Source organism: Salvelinus fontinalis, chromosome 12 (genome assembly GCF_029448725.1).
Source record: "Salvelinus fontinalis isolate EN_2023a chromosome 12, ASM2944872v1, whole genome shotgun sequence".
In the NCBI taxonomy this organism is placed as follows: domain Eukaryota; kingdom Metazoa; phylum Chordata; class Actinopteri; order Salmoniformes; family Salmonidae; genus Salvelinus; species Salvelinus fontinalis.
The window spans coordinates 10,801,304-10,827,198 of NC_074676.1; the positions used below are offsets into that span (position 1 = coordinate 10,801,304).

The 25,895-nt window shown below is 43.9% G+C and overlaps 1 protein-coding gene across 6 annotated transcripts in view; it reads left to right on the forward strand.

The window, feature by feature from the left end:
* Nucleotides 1-25,895, forward strand: part of LOC129866776 (F-actin-monooxygenase mical2b-like) — a 79,703-nt gene that overhangs the window by 7,969 nt on the left and 45,839 nt on the right. For all 6 annotated transcript variants that reach the window (XM_055939649.1, XM_055939650.1, XM_055939651.1 and 3 more), the window contains exons 2-10: nt 3,903-4,267; nt 5,925-6,132; nt 9,214-9,330; nt 10,807-10,908; nt 12,088-12,243; nt 12,844-12,944; nt 13,799-14,056; nt 21,591-21,706; nt 22,359-22,485. In XM_055939649.1, the coding sequence (XP_055795624.1) occupies nt 4,004-4,267; nt 5,925-6,132; nt 9,214-9,330; nt 10,807-10,908; nt 12,088-12,243; nt 12,844-12,944; nt 13,799-14,056; nt 21,591-21,706; nt 22,359-22,485 (1,449 nt within the window). In that variant the 5' untranslated portion in view covers nt 3,903-4,003. The remainder of the gene's footprint in view (nt 1-3,902; nt 4,268-5,924; nt 6,133-9,213; nt 9,331-10,806; nt 10,909-12,087; nt 12,244-12,843; nt 12,945-13,798; nt 14,057-21,590; nt 21,707-22,358; nt 22,486-25,895) is intronic.

Genomic DNA, 25,895 nt, shown 5'->3' on the forward strand with positions numbered 1-25,895 from the left:
AGATTTTTAGGTCATAATATTTGACTTTCGGTAGTCCTGGCTGTTACAGAAATGAAGCCCTCCCTGTTGTAACTGATACCCATGTCTTGTCTGCGCATTGTACTCCTTGGTTACCTGGATGTGTATACTCTATCCCCTACCTAAGGCAATGTCCATGTAACCTACACTGAGTGTACAAAACATTAAGAACACCTGCTCTTTCCATGACATTGAGTGACCAGGTGAAGCTACTATCCCTTATTGATGTCACTTGTTAAATCCACTTCAATCAGTGTAGATGAAGGGGAGGAGACTGGTTTAAGAGGTCTTAAGCCTTGAGACATTGATTGTGTATGTGTGCCATTCAGTGTGAATGAGCAAGACAAAAAATGTAAGTGCCTTTGAACGGTGTGTGGTGGTAAGTGCCAGGTGCACAGGTTTGTGTCAAGAACTGCAATGCTGCTGTGGTTTTCACGCTCAACAGTTTGCCGTTTGTATCAAGAATGGTCCACCATTCTTACTCCGTAGACCTGTCGTCAAAGAGCTCCAGTCAAGGCTTGGTGAAATGCTAAGAAATTGTGACCTGTGTCTTTCCAAGGAAACTTGTCCTAGACTTGGCAGCACATATAACCCTGCTGGGTCCTGGAGTCTCTGCTCCATCACACCACTGCCCATGAGTCTCTGTGGAGGCTAGTGGTTTTTCTGCTCCCTGTTGATAGACTAGACCGGGCTTATTTCTGGAATCTGATTATTTTGATCAACGGTGCTTTCTAATCTTTGTCCACTAAGGTCTCTCAAGACGAAGCTCTCTCTGGATAAGCTATGTTCTCTCAAGAGTCAATGGACCTCTGTTATGTCGTGGTTGTTTTTGCATTGAACATGAGCTGGACATTGTGCTACACGTTGACATGTTCACATGCCACACAGGACAGTTATTGAAATAGAATAGTGTCTTTGTTCCAGTAATGTGAAATCCTTTGGACAGTGGTTAGACTATATGAATGACAGAGGGACGCAGCTATATTTCCCCTGAGTGCATGTCTAATTAGAAATGCAGGGACTTCAGTGGAAATAGAAAAATGTCTTGTTTTTCCTGTACTCAATTTAAAACTGTTTCTGTAAATAGAGGCAGATTGTGGGTGCGATATCATGCTAGGCACTTTGTGCAAATTCCCACAATGCACAGTGCTACAATCGGTTATATATAGATTAGGCCGTGAACACTTCCATTGCACACTGAGTCCCTGGAAGTGTGTGAGTTACTGTGTGTTTTTCAATATGCTAGAGCAGCTGTCTTTCAATGCTAGAGACTCGGTGTTAGATTAGATGTTGTTGCTATCTGCCGAATGTGATTACGTATGAGAGATGACACCCCTTCTGGTCCACTAGAAGCAGAGGGGAGCTACTGTGGACTGGCAGGCCTCAGCCACTGCAGCCAGACTTCTCACTTGTTCAGGTTGCATTCTGCACATAGCCTTTCCACTATTGAAGGAGCTCCTGTTTCGGGCCTCATGGAAAATGCTTTCTCTCTCCTCTCTGGAGAAGAGTTGCCACTACTATAGTGCTTTGATGGTATTGGGAATTTGTCAAGTTCCTTCGACACATCCAGGTTTACATTCCAATTGCCATGAAGGGTAGAGAAGTCATTGTTGAGAGAATGTATTATACAAGGTCATTGAAAAATATATTTGGTTTCCTTAGATACATTCTGACCACATCCTTTACAATATGCTGCTTGAAATTGGTGGTCCTTTAACTATGGAGATGCGCACAGAGGATAAACTACTGAATGATGGCTAGTTGAATGGCTGTCTAGTGAAACTATTGACACAGGTAATAGGAGAGGCTGCAGACAGGAAATTGTGTAGGGTACACGGACGGGTGTTGTAATGAGGAAAGATCCCTTGTCTTATCCTTGGGCTTTTTTAATGGTTTCAGAGCTGTCATTATGAGCTGATGAATATCTCCAGCTATGCAAATTAGGTGTATTTTAGAGGATTTATGCAAATTCATCCTCATGCTTGAAACAGGCCGTACTATTTCAAGTTTTCCTGTTTCTCTGTAACTGCTCAGTGGAAATTTTGGTTTACAACTTTATAATGCATTCGGAAAGAATTCAGACACCTTCCCTTTTACCACATCTTGTTACGTTACAGCCTTATTCTAGGTTGGATTAAATAATTTTTTCCCCTTCATCAATCTACACACAATACCCCATACTGACAAAGCAAAAACAGATTTTTAGAATTTTTTGCAAATGTATTGCAAACCGGAAATATCACATTTACATAAGGTGCTTCAACAAAGTACTCGGTACTTTGTTGAAGCACCTTTGGCAGCGATTACAGCCTCGAGTGTTCTTGGGCATGATGCTACAAGCTTAGCACACCTGTATTTCAGGAGTTTCTCCCATTCTTCTCTGCAGATCCTCTCTAGCTTTGTCAGGTTGGATGTGGAGTGTTGCTGCACAGCTATTTTCAGGTCTCTCCAGAAACATTCCATCAGGTTCAAGTCCAGGCTCTGGCTGGGCCACTCAAGGACGTTCAGAGACTTGTCCCGATGCCACTTGTGTTGTCTTGGCTGTGTGCTTAGGGTCGTTGAAAGGTGAACCCCAGTCTGAGGCCCTGAGCATTCTGGAGCAGGTTTTCATCAAGGATCTCTCTGTACTTAGCTCTGTTCATCTTTCCCTCGATCCTGACTAGTCTCCCAGTCCCTGCCACTGAAAACATCCCAACAGCATGATGCTGCCACCATCATGCTTTACCGTAGGGATGGTTCCAGGTTTATTCCAGACGTGACGCTTGGCATCCAGGCCAGAGTTCAATCTTGGTTTCATTAGACCAGAGAATCTTGTTTCTCATGGTCTGAGTCTTTTTGGTGCATTTTGCAAACTCCAAGCGGGCTGTCATGTGACTTACTGAGGAGTGGCTTCCGTCTGGACACTCTACCAGAAAGGCCTGATTGGTGGAGTGCTGCATAGATGGGTTGTCCTTCTGGAAGGTTTGCACATCTCCACAGAGAAACTCTGGAGCTCTGTCAGTGACCATCGGGTTGTTGGTCATCTCCCTGACCAAGGCCCTTCTCCCCCTATTGCTCAATTTGTCCGGGCGGACAGCTCTAGGAAGAATCTTGGTGGTTCCAAACTTCTTCCATTTAAGAATGATGGAGGCCACTGTGATCTTGGGGACCTTCAATGTTGCAGAAGTTTTGGTACCCTTCCCCAGATGTGTGCCTCGACACAATCCTGTCTCGGAGCTCTGCGGACAATTCCTTCGACCTCATGGCTTGGTTTTTGCTCTGACATGCACTGTCAACTATGGGACCTTTATGTAGACAGGTGTTTGCCTTTCCAAATCATGTCCAATCAATTGAATTTACCACAGGTGGACTCCCAATGAAGTTGTAGAAACATCTCAAGGATGATCAATGGAAACCGAATGCACCTGAGCTCAATTTTGAGTCTCATAGCAAAGGATCTGAATATTTATGTAAATCAGGTATTTCTGTTAGAAAACTTGTGTTGATTGATGAGGAAAAGTAAATTATTGAAATTATTTTATACTAAGGATGTAATGTAAAAAAGGAATGGGTTTGAATACTTTTCGAATGCACTGTATATCAAGGAGTGCATGTAGGGTCAATGTTGAGCCTCAAACATTCCGTACAGTTATAATTTTATATAATTATAATTTTCATTTTAAACATTTGCAATAACGCATCATGCTACAGTGTGCTAATTAATATTTGTGAACTTGTTAAGCAAAGTAATTTGTAATTTCAGTAATAGTTTTAATGTTTTAAGTGCTATTAATTACTGGGAGACCATTTCACAGAGAAAATGTCTTGATGCTTTTTGCCCGTAGTACCACAGTCTGAGTACAGAGTGATACTGTAATAAAATCCAATGCCATTTTCTTTTCCAGAACCCGCTGAGATGGCAGTCGGATCCTAGTCTAACTAAGCCTGTGAGCAGCTGGAGACAGAGCGAGGGAGTGACGGACAGATCGAGTCTCCAAAACAGAAGATGGGTGAAAAGGATGATGAGAGGAGCGCCCAGGCAGGGCAGCTCTTTGAGAACTTTGTCCAGGCGTCCACATGTAAGGGCACTCTGCAGGCCTTTAGTATCCTATGCAGGCAGATGGATCTGGACCCGCTGGACTACAGGAACTTCTACAGCAACCTCAAAGCCACGGTCACCAACTGGAAGGCCAAGGCCCTCTGGACCAAACTGGACAAGAGAGCCGGCCACAAGGAGTACAAGAAAGCCAAAGCCTGTGAGGGCACCAGGGTAAGAAGTCAGTCAAGCTATCACAGTAATGCACAAGTCAGACTCACATCTATGTGGCAGGTAGTACATAGGTTGGAAGTCATTTAGATTTGATACAAGAAATAAAGCGTCTAGACATAAGGAACAACCTTTAAATGAACAAACCCTGTATTTGCCATTGGGCAGACCTCCCACATTGGGATTGAATAGATCATGTCCATGTTAATATCCCATATCTGGATAAAGACTGATTCATAGATGGTTGGTTTTGATTTATAACTTTCCTGGGTCACATTTTATTTAGATAGTCCCTTAAAGATCTTCAGATGGTCATACTATCAACAAAGTGTCTGTTGATAAGAAAATGCTTGCTAAGGTTACGCTTAGGTTTAGAATAAAGGTTAGGGTTAGTAGATAGTTTGTTTAAATGTTACTGAACATCTACTGAACCAAGGCTGGTTTACCAAACGGGCCCCCCCCCCCCAGATAGCATATGAATACGAGGGTTGGGTGCCCCGGAGGTAGGTGTCCCAGGGCCCCAAATGCGGTAGTCGAGCCCTGTACTAAACATCTACAAACCATCTACTTGGGACTTTCCAAATAAACTGTTAACCTTTCCTGTGTCAGATGTAGGTGGTCACCGTCAGATGGCATAGGCTACTTTGTATTAAAGGCCCAGTGCAGTCAAACTTTATTTTTCTGTTTTTTATATATTATTTCATAGCTGGAATAATACAATGAAATTGTGAAAAATATGATGCCCTTTCAACATGCTGTTTGAAAAGACCATCTTGGATGGAGTTTTGGCCTGCCTGGTGAGATATTTATCAACAGGTGGTAAATTGGTTAATATACCAATAAGAAAGGCCTAACTATTCAAATAGCCCACAGGGAAATCTTCCATCCCCCTGTGTAGATTTGTAACAGTCTGTAAAATGGAAGTGTAGATAAATGTGTTATGTCCCTCCGTACTACAGTGTATGTCCCTCCGTACAGCGTAGAACAGAAGCACATATAACTGTGTTCTATTTATGTATATGGTTTACAGTATGTTAGAGTACTAGCTGTACAGTAACTTCATAACATGACCTCTCTTTCATGGTAATGTTGTGATGCAGGTGAAACGGAGCGTTTCTTTCTGATCGTGTTTCACTGTCTTGAGATGTGATATCCCTACACACCCAGCTGGTAGATGCTTGTGAACAATGTGGAGAAATGAAACGCTACGCTGCACACGTCTATGGGAACATTTTAAACAAAGCATGATTAAACCTCCTCACGTATGAAACTTACCAAAATACATTCTGTTGTGAGATTTGCTGATTTTGCAATGTATTGGAACAAAGAAGGCAGACTGTTAAAAAATATATATATATAATTATGCCCATCTTTATATCCACTTTTTTTTCTAGCATGTTTAGCATAGGGGCAATTCCATGTTAACATAATGGTGCTGAGACTCTTTTTCACTTTAAAATGAATGCCAGACAAAAGCCATTGTTTGGAATACTGTTGCATGGTTTGTTTAACTTTACAGAGGTTGCAATACAATATAACTTACATAGAAGAGGTGAGCGCCTTCGATGTAGCTGATCACATTTTCTGTAGTCACACTTCATTTCACCTTTGCGCAATTTACCTTGGTTGTGTTTTAATGACAGTTTCCCCCCCCGCCCAGTCTTTGATCATTGGAGGAGGGCCCTGTGGCCTGCGCACAGCCATAGAGCTGGCTCTGCTGGGGGCCAAGGTGGTGGTGATTGAGAAGAGGGACACCTTCTCCAGAAACAACGTGCTCCACCTGTGGCCCTACACCATCCATGACCTCAGGGGCCTCGGGGCCAAGAAGTTCTATGGCAAATTTTGTGCCGGAGCCATAGACCACATCAGTAAGTTTCATACTTTTCGTAAGGCCATTCTTATCTCATTGGGAAGTATGTTAAGTAATATTATTCTTCCTTGTTTTGGTGTTCTGCTGGGGAAAACGGACTAAGGTATTTTTCAGATGGTAACATTGTTACATGATCTGTCCCTCTGTCACTCCCATGTTGTTTAGTTAGATTTTCAATATACAGTACCAGTCAAAAAAAGGTTTCGACACCTACTCATTCAATTGGTTTTCTTTATTTTTACTATTTTCTACATTGTAGAATAATAGTGAAGACATCAAAACTATGAAATAAAACATATGGAATCATGTAGTAACCAATAAAGTGTTAAACAAATCTAAATATATTTTTCAAAGTAGCCACGCTTTGCCTTGATGACAGCTTTGCACACTTGGCATTCTCTCAATCAGCTTCACCTGGAATGCTTTTTCAACAGTATTGAAGGAGTTCCCACGTATGCTGAGCACTTGTTGGCTGCTTTTCCTTCACTCTGCAGTCCAACTCTTCCCAAACCATCCCTAGTGTCGCAGTGGTCTAAGGCACTGCATCTCAATGCTAGAGGCTTCACTACAGACACCCTGGTTTGAATCCAGGCTGTATCACAACCGGCTGTGATTGGGAGTCCTATAGGGCGGCGCACAATTGGCCCAGCATAGTCTGGGTTTGGCCGGTGTAGGCTGTCATCGTTAAGAATAATTTGTTCTTAACTGACTTGTCTAGTTAAATAAAGGTGTGTGTTTCAAATTAAAAATGAATGGAGGTCGGGTGATTGTGGAGGCCAGGTCATCTGATGCAGCACTCATCACCCCTTCTTGGTCAAATAGCCCTTACACAGTCTGGAGGTGTGTTGGGTCATTGTCCTGTTGAAAAGCAAATGATAGTCCTATAAAGTGTAAACTAGATGGAATGGCGTATCGCAGCAGAATGCTGTGGTAGCCATGCTGGTTAAGTGTGCCTTGAATTCGAAATAAATCACTGACGGTGTCACAAGCAAAGCACCGTCACACCACCTCCTCCATGCTTCACGGTGGGAACCACACATGCGTAGATCATCCGTTTACCTACTCTGCGTCTCACAAAGACGTGCGGTTGGAATCAAAAATCTCACATTTGGATTTCCACCGGTCTAATGTTTCTTGGCTGAAGCAAGTCTTCTTATTGGTGTTCTTTGTAGTGGTTTCTTTGCAGCAATTTGACCATGAAGGCCTGGTTCACGCAGTCTCCTCTGAACAGTTGTTGATGTCTGTTACTTGAACTCTGTGAAGCATTTATTTGGGCTGCAATTTCTGAGGTTGGTAACTCTGCTGCAGTTGTTAAGTTCCTTAGAGTTAACTCGGGGTCTTCCTTTCCTGTGGTGGTGTCATGAGAGCCAGTTTCATTATAGCTCTTGATGGTTTTTGCGACAGTTCTTGAAATTTTCCGCATTGACTGACCTTCATGTCATAAAGTACTGATGGACTGTCATTTCTCTCTGCTTATTTGAGCTGTTCTTGCCATAACATGGACTTGGTCTTTTAACAAATAGGGCAATCTTCTGTATACCACCCCTACCTTGTCACAAGACAACTGATTGGCTCAAACACATTAAGAAGGAAAGAAATTCCTCAAATTAACAAGGCACACGTGTTAATTTAAATGCATTCCAGGTGACTACCTCATGAAGTTGTTTGAGAGAATGCCAGGAGTGTGCAAAGGGTGGCTACTTTGAAGAATCTAAAACATGAAATGTATTTTGTTCAACTTTTTTTTACTTTTTTTTTTTACTACATGATTTCATAGTTTGGATGTCCCTCTTATTCTACAGCATAGTAAATATAGAGAAAAACTGTTGGAGTAGGTGTGTCCAAACATTTGACTGGTACTGTACATCCAGGTCGCTCTGCCGAGAGATCTGATGATTGTGTGAGAGAGTTATACATCTCCCTGCTACTTCCTTGCCTTAGATAACATGCAAAGTGGAGGAGCCCATAAATGCAAATGCTGTGTGTTTTTCAAACCACTGCTGCCAGATAGTGACCTTCTGGTGTCCTTTATCAGGGTCATAAACACTGCTTCTCACGTTAACTTATGAAGTTGAAAACAGACTTACCAGCTGCTAGCTAGCTCCACCTATACCTCTGAATGGAATCCGTCATGTGGCATTTCACTAACCATGTCTCTAAGCCTAGCAAGGCCACAGGTTATTGGAGATTGTGTGTTGATGGATATGTGTTGTTAAAGCCCCATGCAGTATTTTATTTTATTTTATGATCTCTATGTCTAACAAGTCACTGTTTATTTCATGGAAATAACACCCAAAAAATGTATCATTTATTTCCCTGAGCCTCATTTTGCCATTGAAATGCTCAGTCTGATTGTGTGTGCTTGTCGATACAAATGTAATCCAAATTTACATAAGGCCCTGATTGGCGGTGATGGGTACTGACTTCTAAACTTGAAATATCCTTATTCATGTTACTAAGGGAGAGAGGGTAATGCAGAAAGTTTACATTCTGTCAGAACATGTTATTGTTAGATATTAGGTATCCTATGGAGAGAAGGGCCACAGTCTGGTTTCAGTCAACAGATAAGGTAGGACAGCTGTGCAATGGGGAGGAGTGAGGAATTTGGGCTGAGGTCAGGTCAGATGAAGTGAGAAAGAACAGGCTTCCCCTTAAATCCTGTCTAGCAACGGATGTATTGGTTGTCCAGATGTGTAAGGCTTTGTCAGAGGCAGCTGTGATACCCAGTTGGTGAATAAACTTGGGTTGAGCTTTACTATCCGTTCGTGAGCTCATTTCAAATCTAACAGCGGATAGGATCATTTAGACTCTAGAGCCTACCCTTCTTACGCCTTCAAAGTAGGAGGATGCATATGCAAATATAAGATGATGGTGATGATGATGGTCAGAATGATCAGATCAGATTGATGTGATATGATCTGGGCAAAAAACTCCCTCCCACCTGAACAGGATGTTTTTTTCAAACTGCTCTACACAAAAAGGCCTTTTTTCATAATGGGCAAATACTGTATCAGTAAAATCACTTTTTAAATAAAACTGCACTGCAGCTTTAAATATACCTAATCTGTTTGTCATGAAGGTATTCGCCAGCTCCAGCTCATGCTGCTGAAGGTCTCCCTCATCGTGGGAGTGGAGGTCCATGTCAACGTGGAGTTTGTTAACCTGCTGGAACCACCGGACAACCAGGAGAATGAAGGTAACTTTTTTAATTTATTTTTTTATTCAGCTTTCTGTCCCTACACTTTTGAATCCGACCCAGTGGTATGAGGTCCAGCATCAGTCTGTGAAAGGAAGCTTCAGAACATCAAACCTTCATTAGGGCGTGCACAAGTACCGTATAATTGTGTAATCTACGATTCTGGATGAAAAACATCATGACCCCCCCCCCCCCCCCCACACACACACACACACCACCATTTGAGCTGTTGAGTCTGTTTCAGGGGTAAAATGGAGGAGCAAACAAGTCTTTGGTTGCTTAGGCAATGCCCCCCTTCCTGCAGCAGCAACACATTATACTTTTTTTGCTTCATTATTTTGCTATTCAAGTGATTATAATGGTGACCGTGGGTCATTTGGCTGAACACAACCATCCTTCAAAATTCCATGACCGTCACAACCCTAGCCTCCATGCCATATTAACATGTCCATGGCAATCATCACTAAACAGCTGTGTTTACAACAAACTATTTATTTCTGTTTATTTTATTGTTACTTCATGCTTGCATATTTGTCATAAATCTGCTTTTTACATTGTTATTCTGTGAATTATCAGCTTGCAATGTTGCTTGCCTAATTTGAGTTGAGGCCAAAAACAAGCCCATTGTATATTTATGAAGCTGTATTTCAAAGTTCTTCAGAGTCCCTAAGCTTCACCAACTGTCCCATTTATTTATTTATTTTTACATTTTTTTTTTTTTTTTGAACATTGGATTTAAACAAGCGTCCTGTTTTTCTCCCGGTTATTTCTTCAGTTGCATGTGGTGGCAGAGTTGACACTAGACTGATAAATATAGAAGAAGACAGAGATGGAAGACTAGCCTAAATTTAGGGTTGAAATGTGTCCTCGTCTGCTGCAGTGGCAGTGTCCTTCAGGGGGTACCTCAGGAGAATGTGGCATGGGCCTGGCGCGTTTCTGTAAGACTGTGTGGCACGAGTGTTGAGCTGATATGGAGAGGGTCACTGTTTTCGCTCTGCGTCATTGCCACTTACCACGCTGCATTGTGAAAGATTACAAACCCCCAGCAAGACTCCAGCTATATTGGCTCCCGAGTGGTGCGGCGGTTTAAGGCACTGCATCTCAGTGCAGGAGGTGTCACTACCTTCTCTGGTTCGAATCCAGAATGTATTACATCCGGCCATGATTGGGAGTCCCATAGGGTGGCGCACAATTGACCCAGCGTCGTCCGGGTTTGGCCGGGGTAGGCTGTCATTGTTCTTAACTGACTTGCCTAGTTAAATACAAATAAAATAGAGTTGCAGACAACTTAGCTATGTATTTAACCGTGCCCTCACATTAATCTAAAAGCACGATGTCGTGTCTCGTCATCCAATAAACTCAGATGAAACCTTAAGTCATGGAAAATCGAAAATGTTTACAATATATTGCTGTATTCATATGACTTGCTGCTGTCTCGGAAAGCTTGTCTAATACTGTATCTTCTCCTTTTCCCAGGGCCTGGATGGAGAGCTGAGGTTAGACCATCAAACCACCCCCTCACTGACTATGAATTTGACGTGGTGATCGGTGCGGATGGACGCAGAAACACGCTAGATGGTGAAAACACACGATGGAGTTGTTATTGTTTGACTGTTTTAACATTGACAGGAAGCTGGAAGACCCTTGATGCACAGATAAAAGTTGCACACCTGAACATTTTCAACTGCAGTTTCACTCATAGCCATAAAATACTAGACAGGGAAAGTCCAATAGAAATTCACACAAACAAGGTGTTGCAGTATGTGAGAAGAAACATGCCTGAGGGAATGCATGCACGTTTACACAGTGGATTGCTTCTAGCATACATTCAGGGAGCCCTTTTAAAGCTATGGTTCAAATCACAAGTCATTCATTTTATAGGAACCGAGGTTCCGAGTTGGGGCGAGATGGTGCAACGCTCCTTTTTAGCTCCAAATCCTTCCTGTTGACACAGTTTGAGCTGCACTCCAAGGGCATATTGGTTGACTGGTTTTGATTGTGGTGACCAGGAGCGCAACTTTCACTGGGGATGGGGGGACATTCTGAATTTGCATTTGTCCCCCCCCAGTTATATCATTGGAATGTGATACAAAACGAGGCAATGGTGTGATTTAGGACCATGCAGACGCCTCCGAGTACTTTGGTAGGTTGTGATTTAGGACCATGCAGACGCCTCCGAGTACTTTGGTAGGTTGTTTGGAGTGTTTATCCGACTGGATTGTTTCATTTCTTTTAAATTATGTCCCCCCCACTTCTATAAACAAAGTTGCACCCCTGGTATTGACTACTACTCATCTGCAGTTAACTAGATAGCACTGGCAACATTTGAACTGCAGCAGAGCACTTTATCCAGAGGTCTACCTGGGAGGCTGAGAAGATAAACGGCTTGTATACAGACTGACCCTGGCCATGTGACGGGTGACAGTCAATTACAGTATTGGCATCAGTCTTGAGCGTAGTCTGACTGCACCTAATAAGGAAAGAACATGGGTAAATCATCACCCAGACAATTATTACTCAAAGTTCAAAGGTAGTATTTTGTAATGTTCTTAATGCAATTCTACCGTGTTTTTTTTTTTCTTCTTCATAATCTGAATCTTCATCAGTCTGTTTATTACATGGTGCTATAAGAACAATACAATCAAATTATTACTCTATGTAATAAATCAATCTGACCCAGTTTAATACAAAATAAAATTATTAGCTTCCAAAATGTTAAGTGTCCTTAACAGAACAATAACAATACTTTCCCCTCAGGTTTCAAGAGGAAGGAGTTCCGGGGTAAGCTGGCCATCGCCATCACAGCCAACTTCGTCAACAGGAACACCACGGCCGAGGCCAAGGTGGAGGAGATCAGCGGAGTGGCCTTCATCTTCAACCAGAAGTTCTTCCTGGACCTCAAAGAGGAGACAGGTGGGTCTTCTACCAAACCTGACCCCCAACACACCTGCATTTACCCTTCTCCAGGTCCGGGATCTCTTTGTACAGTCTTGCCAATGACCATAGTTGTTAAGACAGCACAAACAGATCTGCGACCAGGCTAATTTATCTCTAGAATTCTGATTCCCTAGGTGTCATCCTCACATCAATCCAATGGGAACCAAAATAAAATGTTTTAATCAATGAAACCAGTGTGGCTCCTACAAAAAAGGGAGCGTTGTGTTTACAATGAAGTACCAGCCTGTCGGGTAGATAAGATGTACTTTGCCATGCTAGAACACCATGGAGGATCCTGTGCTGCTGATTTCTCTGTTTGCTTGGCTTTGTGAGGACAGTTGGCTCAGCAGTGAAGACAGGCTGGAATCCCTTCCCCTCCAATCCCCTCTTAATGAAAGGGCCGTGCCCCATCACTCACATGGATCGTAAGATACACACTGTATGTGAAACATGATCCACTGGGCTAATCCCTACTGTACAGTTGGTCAACCAATACAACCACCCCACTGGTTGTACGGTCAACCTGGTCAACATGATGACGGACATAAAGGTGTTAATTAATCTTTGTTGTTGCAGGGATTGATCTGGAGAACATTGTGTACTACAGAGACAACACACACTACTTTGTGATGACTGCAAAGAAGCAGAGTCTGCTGGACAAGGGGGTCATCATTCATGTGAGTGGTGTTTGTTCTGCTCCTTTGTGTTCACTTTCCCCATATGTCATTCCCCCACTCTTCTAATCCCCAACAGGTCAGATATTTACAGCTGTGCCATTGTGCCCTACCTGCCAGAGGGTGCTAAATCTCAGCCCTTTGGTTGAACTGGGAATCAAAGCACAGAACAAGATACATTGTAGTGGATTGAGAGAGGAAAAAGTGTTGCTGGGTGAGAAGGAATCTGGCACCTGTGTATGTCTGGTCTCTGAAGGCTCGTTTTCATTTCCCCTTCAGTGAAGATGGACTCCTCATCCTTCCTGCTCTGAATGTGACCTCTGTGTGTAGTCTTTAAACTCTCATAGCACTGCTGCCTTGACTGGTTCGAATTGTCAGCGAGCTCTTGACTTACATTTTAAATTGTACAATGAAAATATGTTTGATAAAAGAATATGATAGTGAGGGCACTGATCCATAACAATAATGTAGTAGACTTGTAATCCCTGTAATTGCTTGCTACCTGAGGTGAAACCTGTCCCTTTGTTTCAGCAGCTGGTTAAAAAAACAGACTTGTACTGCGTAGTTCTTCAAAGTCTGCTTACGTGTTCAGAAATGTTGAACAAAACTGTCTAGGGCAACTGTAAAGTCTTTAGGGCCGGTTGCCATCACCTCAGTCTAATCTACACAGAATGAAGAGGGATCACATGCAATAGGTAGGTAGGGCCCTGATGTTTTCCTGACCATGTGCTCTGACCAGGAAAATCTTAAGCCCCAGTTATAGGCTCCAACTAGGACTTGGTAGAGGTGGTGCTCTGATTCTTTCGGAGGAATACCATTCATTTTTTATCAACCCTCCCTGTTTCTTGGTCCCGCAGGATTACATTGAAACAGAGAAGCTGCTGGGCCAAGACAACGTGAACCAGGAGGCTCTTCTCTCCTACGCCCGTGAGGCGGCCGACTTTGGCACCAACTACCAGCTGCCCTCTCTGGACTACGCCATCAACCACTGCAACCAGCCCGATGTGGCCATGTTCGACTTCACCTGCATATACGCCTCAGAGAATGCGGCGCTGTTCAGGGAGAAGTGCGGACACCAGCTACTGGTGGCTCTGGTGGGGGACAGTCTACTGGAGGTGAGGGAGCTTTACTTCATACTAGATGTTGTACTGTTGTGGGTGAAATTAATACACATTATGTCGCACCATAGCAAAATGGAGCAAAACTTTTTGCAGCAGAAACCAAAGACATGCATTTCGCATTTCTTAAAACTTCAGGTTTTTCCCCTCCCTGTTCGGTTCGTTTTCATCCATTTGGTGCACCGGTATAGATTAGCATGAGAAATTAAATGAACAGTAGTCAATTTGTGTATTAATTTGTCTTTGTCTAAATGCCTCTCAAGTCACAGGAGCCAACAGTACATTTATTTTATTGGGATCCCCAATTAGCCGCTGCCAAGGCAGCAGCTACTCTTCCTGGGGTCCAAACAGCAAAAAATACACAAAATTAATAATATACTGTGGCAGACCAGGGGGTTGGGTTTACACAGATCAAACACGGAGTAGAATTAGCTCAGTATCAAAGGTATTTATTAAAATAAAATTCCAAAAGAAAAGAACAGGTCTCCCCCAAGAGACCCTCTCCGGGATACCATCTTCTGGGCTCCGGGTCTTGCTGTATCCTGTGGGGATCAAAAACTGAACTCCAACCTGTTACCTCTGGTACTGTCTCCAACTATACGGGAGTCCTTTCCTCCCCCAGTCTCTCCCCTAGTCTCTCCCCTGTGTGCTGCTCTTCTGGCAGCTTTATGGGACTAGTACAGCTGGGTGAGCAATCAGCCCTTACTAACCAATCCCCAATCAGCCCCAATTAGTCCTGGCCGGAGAGCCCGTCGAGACCTGGCATGTCCAGCAGATGGAGCAGGTCTCCCCATGGTGGTTACGAGGGTAACTATACTTCCGGGGTTAATAGAGCTTCTGTGTCGTGTCCGTCAACCTTCACTGGGACCATGGGTGCAGTTGATTTGTGGTGTGCCCAACAGAAGGTGACGTAGTTCACTCCGTGACCCACCTCGCTTCCGGGGCTTGCTGATGGCATCGACTCCTCTCGAGCGGGACAATTCCAGGCCATGTGCCCCTGGGCGCCACACTCGCCTCCCGTAGTCTCCATCTACCTGGGGTCGTTCGTGGCCCTACCCCAGCTGTATTGCGGTCCTTTGGCCCTGCCGACTGTCAGTTTGGGGTACCCAGCAGTGGGGCTGTAAAGCCGACTCCTTGAATGGGTCGCCGACTCGGCCTGGCTCCCACTCAGCAGGGCCTGAGTGTTCTGATGCATCTCCACTGCTTCCAGGAGGCCCTCCAAGGTCTGGGGCATGCATAGACTCACTGCCCTCTTCATGTCGTGGGGTAGTGCCTGTAGGAAGCAATCCTGGACCACTTTGTCTAGGATGGAGAGGGTGGGTACGTCGGTTAGGAGCCATCCCCTGGTGACGCGTAGTAGGTCACTCATCGGGACTCGGATGTTACGGACCTCTAGTTGTGGAATAGTTGAGCCCGATGGACCAGGCTGTACCCATAGCGGCTGCGTATCTCCCGTTTTGAGTCCGTCGTAGTTAGCCGCCTGTTCATCGTTCAGGTCCCAATACGCCTTTTGGGCATTCCCAGAGAGGAACGGGGCCAGCAGACTTGGCCCACTTCTGTCTCGGCCATCCTTCCTGTAGTGCTGTCCGTTCAAATGTACAGAGGTAGGTTTCGATGTCATCATCTTCGGTTAGTTGACCTGCTGTACGCCACAATACATATACATAATATCCTGCCTCTCCCTCAAGCTTCATAAACACGAGGTGGTTCCTGCCCTATGAGCTGTTCTGGCCACCCACCTACATAATACAATAGGTAATGCATTGCAATTTTATTTTTGTATTTTTTTTTATTAATCTTTATTTAACCAGGTAAGCTAGTTGAAAACAAGTTCTCATTTACAACTGCGACCTGGCCAAGATAAAGCAAAGCAGTGCGACGCCAACAGTTTCACATGGAATAAACAAGCGTACAGTCAACACAATAGGGGGGAAAAGTCTATATACAGTGTGAGGAGGTACGGCAATAAATAGAACATAGTCAAGTAATTACAGTTTAGCAAATTAACACGGGAGTGATAGATGAGCAGATGATGATGTGCAAAAGAGCAGAAAAGTTAATAAAAAAAACACTGAGGTAGGTAGATTGGGTGGGCTATTTACAGATGGGCTATGTACAGCTGCAGCAATCGATTAGCTGCTCGGATAGCTGACGTTTAAAGTTAGTCAGGAAAATATAAGTCTTCAGTGATTTAAAAAAATAATAATAATATATATATATATATTATTTTTTTGGCAATTTGGTCCAGTCATTGGCAGCAGAGAACTGGAAGGAAAGGCGGTCACTGGTCATGCTTTGGGGATGACCAGTGAGATATACCTGCTGGAGCACGTGCTATGGGTGGGTGTTATCATGACCAGTGAGCTAAGATAAGGCGGAGCTTAACCTAACATAGACTTATAGATGACCTGGAGCCAGTGGGTCTGTATGTAGCGAGGGACAGCCGACTAGAGCATACAGGTCGCAGTGGTATGTGGGGCTTTGGTGACAAAGCGGATGGGACTGGGATAGACTGCATCCAGTTTGCGGAGAAGAGTATTGGAAGCTATTTTGTAAATGACCATCGAAGTCGAGGATCGGTAGGATAGTCAGTTTTACGAGGGTATGTTTGACGGCGTGAGTGAAGGAGGCTTTGTTGCGAAATAGGAAGCCGATTCTAGATTTAATTTTGGATTGGAGATGTTTAATATGAGACTGGAAGGAATGTTTACAGTCTAGCCAGACACCTAGGTATTTGTAGTTGTCCACATATTCTAAGTCAGAACCGTCCAGAATAGTGATGCTAGCCGGGCAGGCTGGTGCGGGCAGCGAACAGTTGAAAAGCATGCATCTGGTTTTATTAGCGTTTTAAGAGCAGTTAGAGGCCACGGAAGGAGTGTTGTATGGCATTGATGCTCGTTTGGAGGTTAGTTAAGTGTCCAACGAAGGGCCAGATGTATACAGAATGGTGTCGTCTGCGTAGAAGTGGATCAGGGAATCACCTGCAGCAAGAGCGACATCGTTGATATATGCAGAGAAAAGAGTCCGCCCGAGAATTGAACCCTGTGGTACCCCCATAGACTGCCAGAGGTCCAGACAACAGGCCCTCCGATTTGACACACTGGACTCTGTCTGAGAAGTAGTTGGTGAACAAGGCGAGGCAGTCATTTGAGAAACCAAGGCTATCGAGTCTGCCGATGAGGATGTGGTGATTGACAGAGTCGAAAGCCTTGGCCAGGTGGATGAATACGGCTGCACAGTATTGTCTTTTTATTGATGGCGGTTATGATATCGTTTAGTACCTTGAGCATGGCTGAGGTGCACCCGTGACCAGCTCGGAAACCGGATTGCACAGCGGAGAAGGTACGGTGGGATTCGAAATGTTCAGTGATCTGTTAATTAACTTGGCTTTCGAAGACTTTAGAAAGGCAGGGCAGGATGGATATAGGTCTATAACAGTTTGGGTCTAGAGTGTCTCCCCCTTTTGAAGAGGGGAATGACAGTGGCAGCTTTCCAATCTTTAGGGATCTCGGACGATACAAAAGAGGTTGAACAGACTGGTGATAGGGGTTGCAACAATTGGGGTGGATATTTTCAGAAAGAGAGGGTCCAGATTGTCTAGCCCAGCTGATTTGTACTGGTCCAGGTTTTGCAGCAGAAGCCGGGGAGGCTTGGGCAAGTAGCTGCGGGGGGTGCGGAGCTGTTGGGGGGTAGCCAGGAGGAAAGCATGGCCAGCCGTAGAGAAATGATTATTGAAGTTATCGTGGATGTATTGGTGGTGACAGTGTTACCTAGCCTCAGTGCATTGGGCAGCTGGGAGGAGGTGTTCTTATGTACTTTTTGGAGTTTGTGCTACAGGATGCACATTGCTGTTTGAAAAAGCTAGCCTTTGCTTTCCTGACTGACTGCGTGTATTGGTTCATGACTTCCCTGAAAAGTTTCATGTCGCGGGGACTATTCGATGCTAGTGCAGTCCGCCATAGGATGTTTTTGTTCTGGTCGAGGGCAGTCCGTTCTGGCGTGAACCAAGGGCTATATCTGTTCTTTGTTCTACATATTTTTGAATGGGTCATGCTTATTTAAGATGGTGTAAGTCGCTCTGGATAAGAGCATCTGCTAAATGACTTAAATGTAATGTAAATGTGAGGAAATTACTTTTAAAGAACGACTAGGCATCCTTGACTGACGGGATGAGGTCAATATCCTTCCAGGATACCCGGGTCAGGTTGATTAGAAAGGCCTGCTTGCAGAAGTGTTTTAGGGAGCATTTGACAGTGATGAGGGGTGGTAATTTGACTGCGGATGCAGGCAATGAGGCAGTGATCGCTAAGTTCCTGATTGAAAACAATATCAGAGGTGTGTTTGGAGGGCAAGTTGGTCAGGATAATATCGATGAGGGTGCCCATGTTTATGGATTTATGGTTGTGTCTTGTGGGTTCCTTGATGATTTGTGTGAGATTGAGTGAATCTAACTTAGAATGTAGGACTGCCGGGGTGTTAAGCATATCCCAGTTTAGGTCACCTAACAGAACGAACTCTGAAGATAGATGGGGGGGGGCAATCAATTCACATATGGTGACCAGGGCACAGCTGGGAGCTGAGGGGGGTCTATAACAGGTGGCAACAGTGAGAGACTTATTTCTGGAGAGATTCATTTTTAAAATTAGAAGCTCGAACTGTTTGGGCATAGACCTGGAAAGTATGACATAACTTTGCAGGCTATCTCTGCAGTAGATTGCAACTCCTCACCCTTTGGCAGTTCTATCTTGATGGAAAATGTTGTAGTTGCAGATGGAAATCTCAGATTTTTTGGTTGCCTTCCTTAGCCAGGATTCAGACACGGCAAGGACATCCGGGTTGGCGGAGTGCTTAAAGCAGTGAGTAAAACAAACTTAGGAAGAAGGCTTCTGATGTTAACATGCATGACACCAAGGCTTTTTCAGTTACAGAAGTCAACAAATGAGTGCCTGGGGACACGCAGGGCCTGGGTTAACCTCCACATCACCCGAGGAACAGAGGAGGAGTAGGATGAGGGTACGACTAAAGGCTATCAAAACTAGTTGTCTAGTGCGTTGGGGACAGAGAATAAAAGGAGCAGATTTCTGGGCGTGGTAAAATAGTTTCAGGGCATAATGTACAGCCGGGTATGGTGGGGTGTGGGTATAGTGGAAGTAAACCCAGGCACCGAGTGATAAGAGAAGTTGCATCTCTGGATGGGCTAGTTATGCTGGGTGAGGTCACCACGTGGGAGGTGGGACAAAGGAGGTATCTGAGGCATGTTGAGTGGGACTAGGGGCTCCGCAGTAAACTAAGACAATAACTATCCTAAACAACAGTGTACAAGGCATATTGACATTAGAGAGAGACATAAAGCAATCACAGGTGTTGATTGGGAGAGCAAGCTAAAACAACAACGGGTAAGACAACAACAGCTAATCAGCTAAGACAACAACAGGTAAAAGGGTGATGAATGGGCAGAGACTTAAATAAATACAAAACATAAAAAAAGTCAGTCTCTTCAGAGTCCCTGTTGTGCCACAAGGTGATATCTTAAAAGAAAATATGTATATATCTGGTTTTATTGCTAGCATGAGTTACCTGGGGTGGCAGAGTTCCATGTAGTCATGGCTCTATTTAATACTGTGCGTTTCCCAGCCTCTGTTCTGGACCTGGGGACTGTGAAGAGACCTCTGGTTGCATGTCTTGTGTTGTACCGATGAGTGTCTGAACTGTGTGCCGACTGCTTGAACAGACAGGTCGGTGCCTTCAACACATCAACACCTTGCACAAAGACCAATAGCGATGCAGTCAATCTCTCCTCAACTTTGAGCCAGGAGAGACTGACATGCATGTAACTGACCCCCCCCCCCCCCCCCCCCCCCCCCCCCCCCCCCCCCATGTACATCTAAATGCATTATGTGCCACTCTGTTCTGGACCAACTGCAATTTACCTATGGCCCTCTTTGCCACACATGATCACACAGCTGGCAGTAGTCCAGATGCAACACAACTAGCACCTGTCAAAGCAGAGCCACTCCTTAACATTGTCACGAACCGGCTCGAAGTCCGAAACAAAAAGGGAGACAATGTGGTGATAATAAATATATTTTTGTTATTCCTTAACTGAGGAAATGTAAATACAATTAACGATGGTGTGTGTAGTCAGTAATCCGCAGTGTAAGTATGGTTGTGTGCATAAATGTGATAATGAGGGCTGTTGAAAGGAGCCAAAGCAAACAAACAAAAATGCCACAACCAAAAACTAAGTATGTGTCTGCATGGAGAGAGTCTCCTCAATGAATGGGGAAGAGGTGTATTTATCTCGGGACATATCCGGGCCCGGGTGTGTCCCATGTCGCTGACGACCGTTCCAGCTCCGCTCGCCGACATCCTACACGAGTCAAGACAAAATACGGCAGACAGAGTGGGAGGGTCGTCACAACATGGACAGACCTCTTCACATTTTAGCAACCGAGTCTATATGTTTTGACCATGACGGCTTACTATCTTGGGTTACACCCAGCTGTTTGAGCAAGTTGAGGAGACTAATCACCATGTTATTCAATAATACATCCTAAATTAGGCTTAGCGTTGAGTAAGTGATTTGTCCCAAAAACAATGCTTTTAGTTTTTTTTATATATATTTAGCATCAGCCTATTGCTAGTTACCCATTCTAAAACTGATTGAAGCTCTTCAGTGTCAGTTATTTATTTTATTGTCGTAGCTTACGTGTTTACTTTTGAGTCGTTAGCGTTCATAGAAACACAAGCTTTATTCAAGGACATTGGAAAGTCATTAGTAATAACAGAAAACAATAATGGCCCAAGCCGGCTGCCCTGCGGTACACCACACTCAACTGAATTTGCATTAGAGAGGCTTCCATTAAAGAAAACCCTCTGTTCTATTAGATCGGTAACTCTCAATCCATGATAAGGCAGAGGATGCAAATCCATAACAAGTCATTTTTTTCAGTAATAGTTTATGATCAATGATATCAAAAGCTGCACAGACGTTAAACAAAACAGCTCCCAAAATATTCTTCTTCAGAAGAATATATTTATTTCAGCCAATCATCAGTCATTTGTGTCAGTGTTGAGTGCCCTTCCCTATAAGCATGCTGAAAGTCCGTTGTAAAATAACTATTTGATCAAACACGATTATTTTCCAAAAGTTTGCTAAGCCCTGGTGACAGGCTGATTGGTCAGCTATTTGAACCATTAAAGGGTGCTCTGCTATTCTTGGGCAGCGGAATGTCCTTTGCCTCCCTCCAGGTCTGAGGGCACACACCGTCTTCTAGGCTTAAATTGAACATGTGGCAAACCGGAGTCACAATGTATTCTGCTACCAACCTCACCAATTTAGCATCCAGGTTGTTGGTACCAGGTGGCTTGCCACCTCTTCTTACAGTAGATCAGATGAGCATTTTTCTTCCCATACATATTCCCTTTAGGCAGTTTGAGAACATTCCTAGCTTGCTTGTTGTCGCTGAACAACAGTGTGTCCTGCTTTGTATGTGCGTAGTGTGTTGACCCATGTTCTCTCTGTCTATAGCCCTTCTGGCCCACGGGGACAGGCTGTGCTAGAGGGTTCCTGGCTGCCTTTGACACGGTGTGGATGGTGAGGGGCTGGGCGCAGGGCAAGACCCATCTGGAGATCCTGGCAGAAAGGTACAGTAAGCTGGAGATGTTTACATATGAGGTTCTATTGACGGCTTCCTGAGTGGCGCAGCGGTCACTACAGACACGGGTTTGATCCCAGGCTGCGTCACAGCTGGCCGTGACCGGGAGACCCATGAGGCGGTGCACAATTGGCCCAGCGTCGTTAGGGGAGGGTTTGGCTGGCCGTGATTTCCTTGTCCCATCACGCTCTAGCGACTCCTTGTGGCTGACTTCGGCCGCCTGCTGGACGGTGTTTCCTCCAACATGTTGGTGCGGCTGGCTTCCGGGTTAAGTGAGCAGTGTGTCAGCAAACAGGACCGACCTTAGGGGAGTTGCAGTGATGGGACAAGACTGTAACTACCAATAGGATATCACGAAATTGGGGAGAAAAAGGGGTAAAAGTATTAAAAAAAGAGATTATACTGACATTTTCTTTAATCCAGGTTAGTAGAGAACGGTTCCAGTCACTTTGGAAAAAATTGCTGTCAGGTGTCTACATTCAAATTATGATTAGATCCATGTTGCTACATGTTAGAAATGTTTGGTTATCCTATTAGTGGAAGTTATGGGGATTTTTGTGTTTACCTGTCATACTGTGGGACAATCTGTTGCTCTGGTTTTAACAGACAATTAATGATTTCATCTCATGACATGTTTGTAGGGAGGGCCTCTACAGGCTATTACCCCAAACAACGACAGAGAACATCTCAAAGAACTTTGATCAGTACACCATAGACCCGGTAACACGGTACCCCAACCTCAACTCCAGCTGTGTCAAGCCACATCAGGTTCGTCTGAGATGGAGAATACCTCTCATTTACATTTTAAACAGAACTTGTGTTGTCCTATTTACAGTGTATTCAGACCCCCTGACTTTTTCCACATTCTGTTATGTAACAGCCTTATTCTAAAATGGATTAAATTACTTTCCCCCCCCCTCATTAATCTACACAGAATACCCCATAATGAAAAAGGTTTTTAGAAATGTTTGCAAATATATAAAAATGTAAACAGAAACCTTATTTACATAAGTATTAAAACCCCTTGCTATGAGACTCGAAATTTAGCTTCGGTGCATCCTGTTTTCCGTTGATCATCCTTGATGTTTTTACAAATTGATTTGTGTCCACCTGAGAAATTCAATTTATTGGACATGATTTGGAAAAGAAAGGCACTGTCAACTAAGTCATGAGGTCAAAGGAATTGTCTGTAGAGCTCCGAGACAGGATTATGTCGAGGCACAGATCTGGGGAAGGGTACAAAAAAATGCAGCATTGAAGGTCCCCAAGAACAGTGGCCTCATTAATCTTAAATGGAAGAAGTTTGGAACCATCAAGACTACCAAGAGCTGTACGCCCGGCCAAACTGCGCAATCGGGAGAGTAGGGCCTTGGTCAGGGAGGTAACCAGGAACCTGTGGGTCACTATGACAGAGCTCCAGAGTTCCTCAGTGGAGATGGGAGAACCTTCCAAAAGGACAACCATCTCTGCAGCACACCACCAATCAGGCCTTTATGGTAGAGTGGCCAGATGAAAGCCTCTCCTCAGTAGTTTCCCAAAAGACACCTAAAGAAACAAGATGCTCTGGTCTGATGAAACCAAGATTGAACTCTTTGGCCTGAATGCCAAACATCACGTCTGGCACCATCCCTAAGGTGAAGCATGGTGGTGTTAGCATCATGCTGTAGGGATGTTTTTCAGCGGTACGGACTGGGGGACTAGTCAGGATTGAGGGAGAGATGACCAGAGCAAATCACAGACCGGTCCTTGATGATAACTTGCTCCAGAGGGTTCAGGACCTCAGACTGGGGCGACGGTTTACCTTTGACCAAGACAATGACCCTAAGCACACAGCCAAGCAACACAGGAGTGGCTTCCGGGCAAGTCTCAATGTCCTTGAGTGGCCCAGCCAGAGCCCCGACTTAAAACCCGATCGAACATCTCTGGAGAGACCTGAAAATAGCTGTGCAGCGACGCTCCCCATCCAACCTGACAGCTTGAGAGGATCTGCAGAGAAGAATGTGGAGAAACTCCCCAAATACAGGTCTGGAAAGCTTGAATCGTCATACCCAAGAAGACTCGAGGCTGTAATCGCTGCCAAAACTGCTTCAACAAAGTACAGAGTAAAGGGTCTGAATACTTACGTAAATGTGGTATTTCTGTTATTTATTTTTAATACGTTTGCAATAATATCTAAACAGGTTTTGTCATTATGGGGTATATAGATTTCTAAAAAAAAAAAATATTTCAAAGTTCATCAATTTTAGTATAAGGCTGTAAAGTAACAAAATGTGGAAAAAGTCAAGGGGTCTGAATACTTTCCGAATGCACTGTAGAACAGTTGACAATTAACCCATTCATATCCATTGCAGAAATGTTATTTATTTTAGTCTAGTTTATTTTATTCTTGTTCTCTCTGCTTACTGATGGACAATTCTGAAGACATTGTAGACAAATGCTTTGGCCGATTTAAAAATGTGAGTTTTTTATATTGTACTATATTTAGTCTTTGGACACATGGGGTTACTGTTTTTTACACATTTCATGAATCAAGTGGCAGGTTCATTAAATACAGTTGAAGTCGGAAGTTTACATACACCTTAGCCAAATACATTTAAACTCAGTTTTTCACAATTCCTGACATTTTTAATCCTAGTAAACATTCCCCGTCTTAGGTCAGTTAGGATCACCACTTTATTTTAAGAATGTGAAATGTCAGAATAATAGTAGAGAGAATGATTTATTTCAGCTTGTATTTCTTTCATCACATTCCCAGTGGGTCAGAAGTTTATATACACTCAATTGGTTTTTGGTAACAATGCCTTTAAATTGTTTAACTTGGGTCAAACATTCACACAATAAGTTGGGTAAATTTTGGCCCATTCCTCCTGACAAAGATGGTGTAACTGGGTCAGGTATGTGGGCCTCCTTGCTTGCACACACTTTTTCTATAGGATTGAGGTCAGGGCTTTGTGATGGCCACTCCAATACCTTGACTTTGTTGTCCTTAAGCCATTTTTCCACAACTTTGGAAGTATGCTTGGGGTCTTTGTCCTTTTGGAGACCCATTTGTGACCAAGCTTTAACTTTCTGACTAATGTCTTGAGATGTTGCTTCAATATATCCATAGTTTTCCTTCCTCATGTTGCCATCTATTTTGGGAAGTGCACCAGTCCCTCCTGCAGGAAAGCACCCCCACAACATGATGCTGCCACCCCCGTGCTTCATGGTTGGGATGGTGTTCTTCAGCTTGCAAGCGTCCCCCTTTTTTTTTACTCCAAACATAACGATGGTCATTATGGCCAAACAGTTCTATTTTTGTTTCATCAGACCAGAGGACATTTCTCAAACGTACGATCTTTGTCCCCATGTGCAGTTGCAAACCGTAATCTTCCTTTTTTATGGCAGTTTTGTAGCAGTGGCTTCTTCCTTGCTGAGCAGCCTTTCAGGTTATGTCGATATAGGACTCGTTTTACTGTGGATATAGATACTTTTGTACCCGTTTCCTCCAGCATCTTCACAAGGTCCTTTGCTGTTGTTCTGGGATTGATTTGCACTGTTCGCACATAAGTACGTTCATCTCTAGGAGACAGAACGCGTCTCCTTCCTGAGTGGTATGACGGCTGCGTGGTCCCATGATGTTTATACTTGCGTACTATTGTTTGTACAGATGAACGTGGTACCTTCAGGCATTTGGAAATTGGTCCCAAGGATGAACCAGACTTGTGGAGGTCTACAACTTTTTTTGAGGTCTAGGAATTTTCCAAGCTGTTTAAAGGCACAGTCAACTTAGTGTATGTTAACTTCTGACCCACTGGAATTGTGATACAGTGAAATAATCTGTCTGTAAACAATTGTTGGAAAAATTACTTGTCATGCACAAAGTAGATGTCTTAACCGACTTTCCAAAACTCTAGTTTGTTAACAAGAAATGTGTGGAGTGGTTGAAAAACAAGTTTTAATGACTCCAACCTATGTGTTTGTAAACTTCCGACTCCAACTGTAGTACTTGTCAGGTACAGTCTCAACGTCAACAGTGAAAAGGCGACTCTGGGATGCTGGCGATCTAGGCAGAGTTCCTCTGTCTAGTGTCTCTGTTATTTTGCCCACCGTAATCTTTTTTTATTGGCCAGTCTGAGATGGCTTTTTCTTTGCAACCCTGCCTAGAAGGCCAGCATCCCAGCGTCGCCTCTTCACTG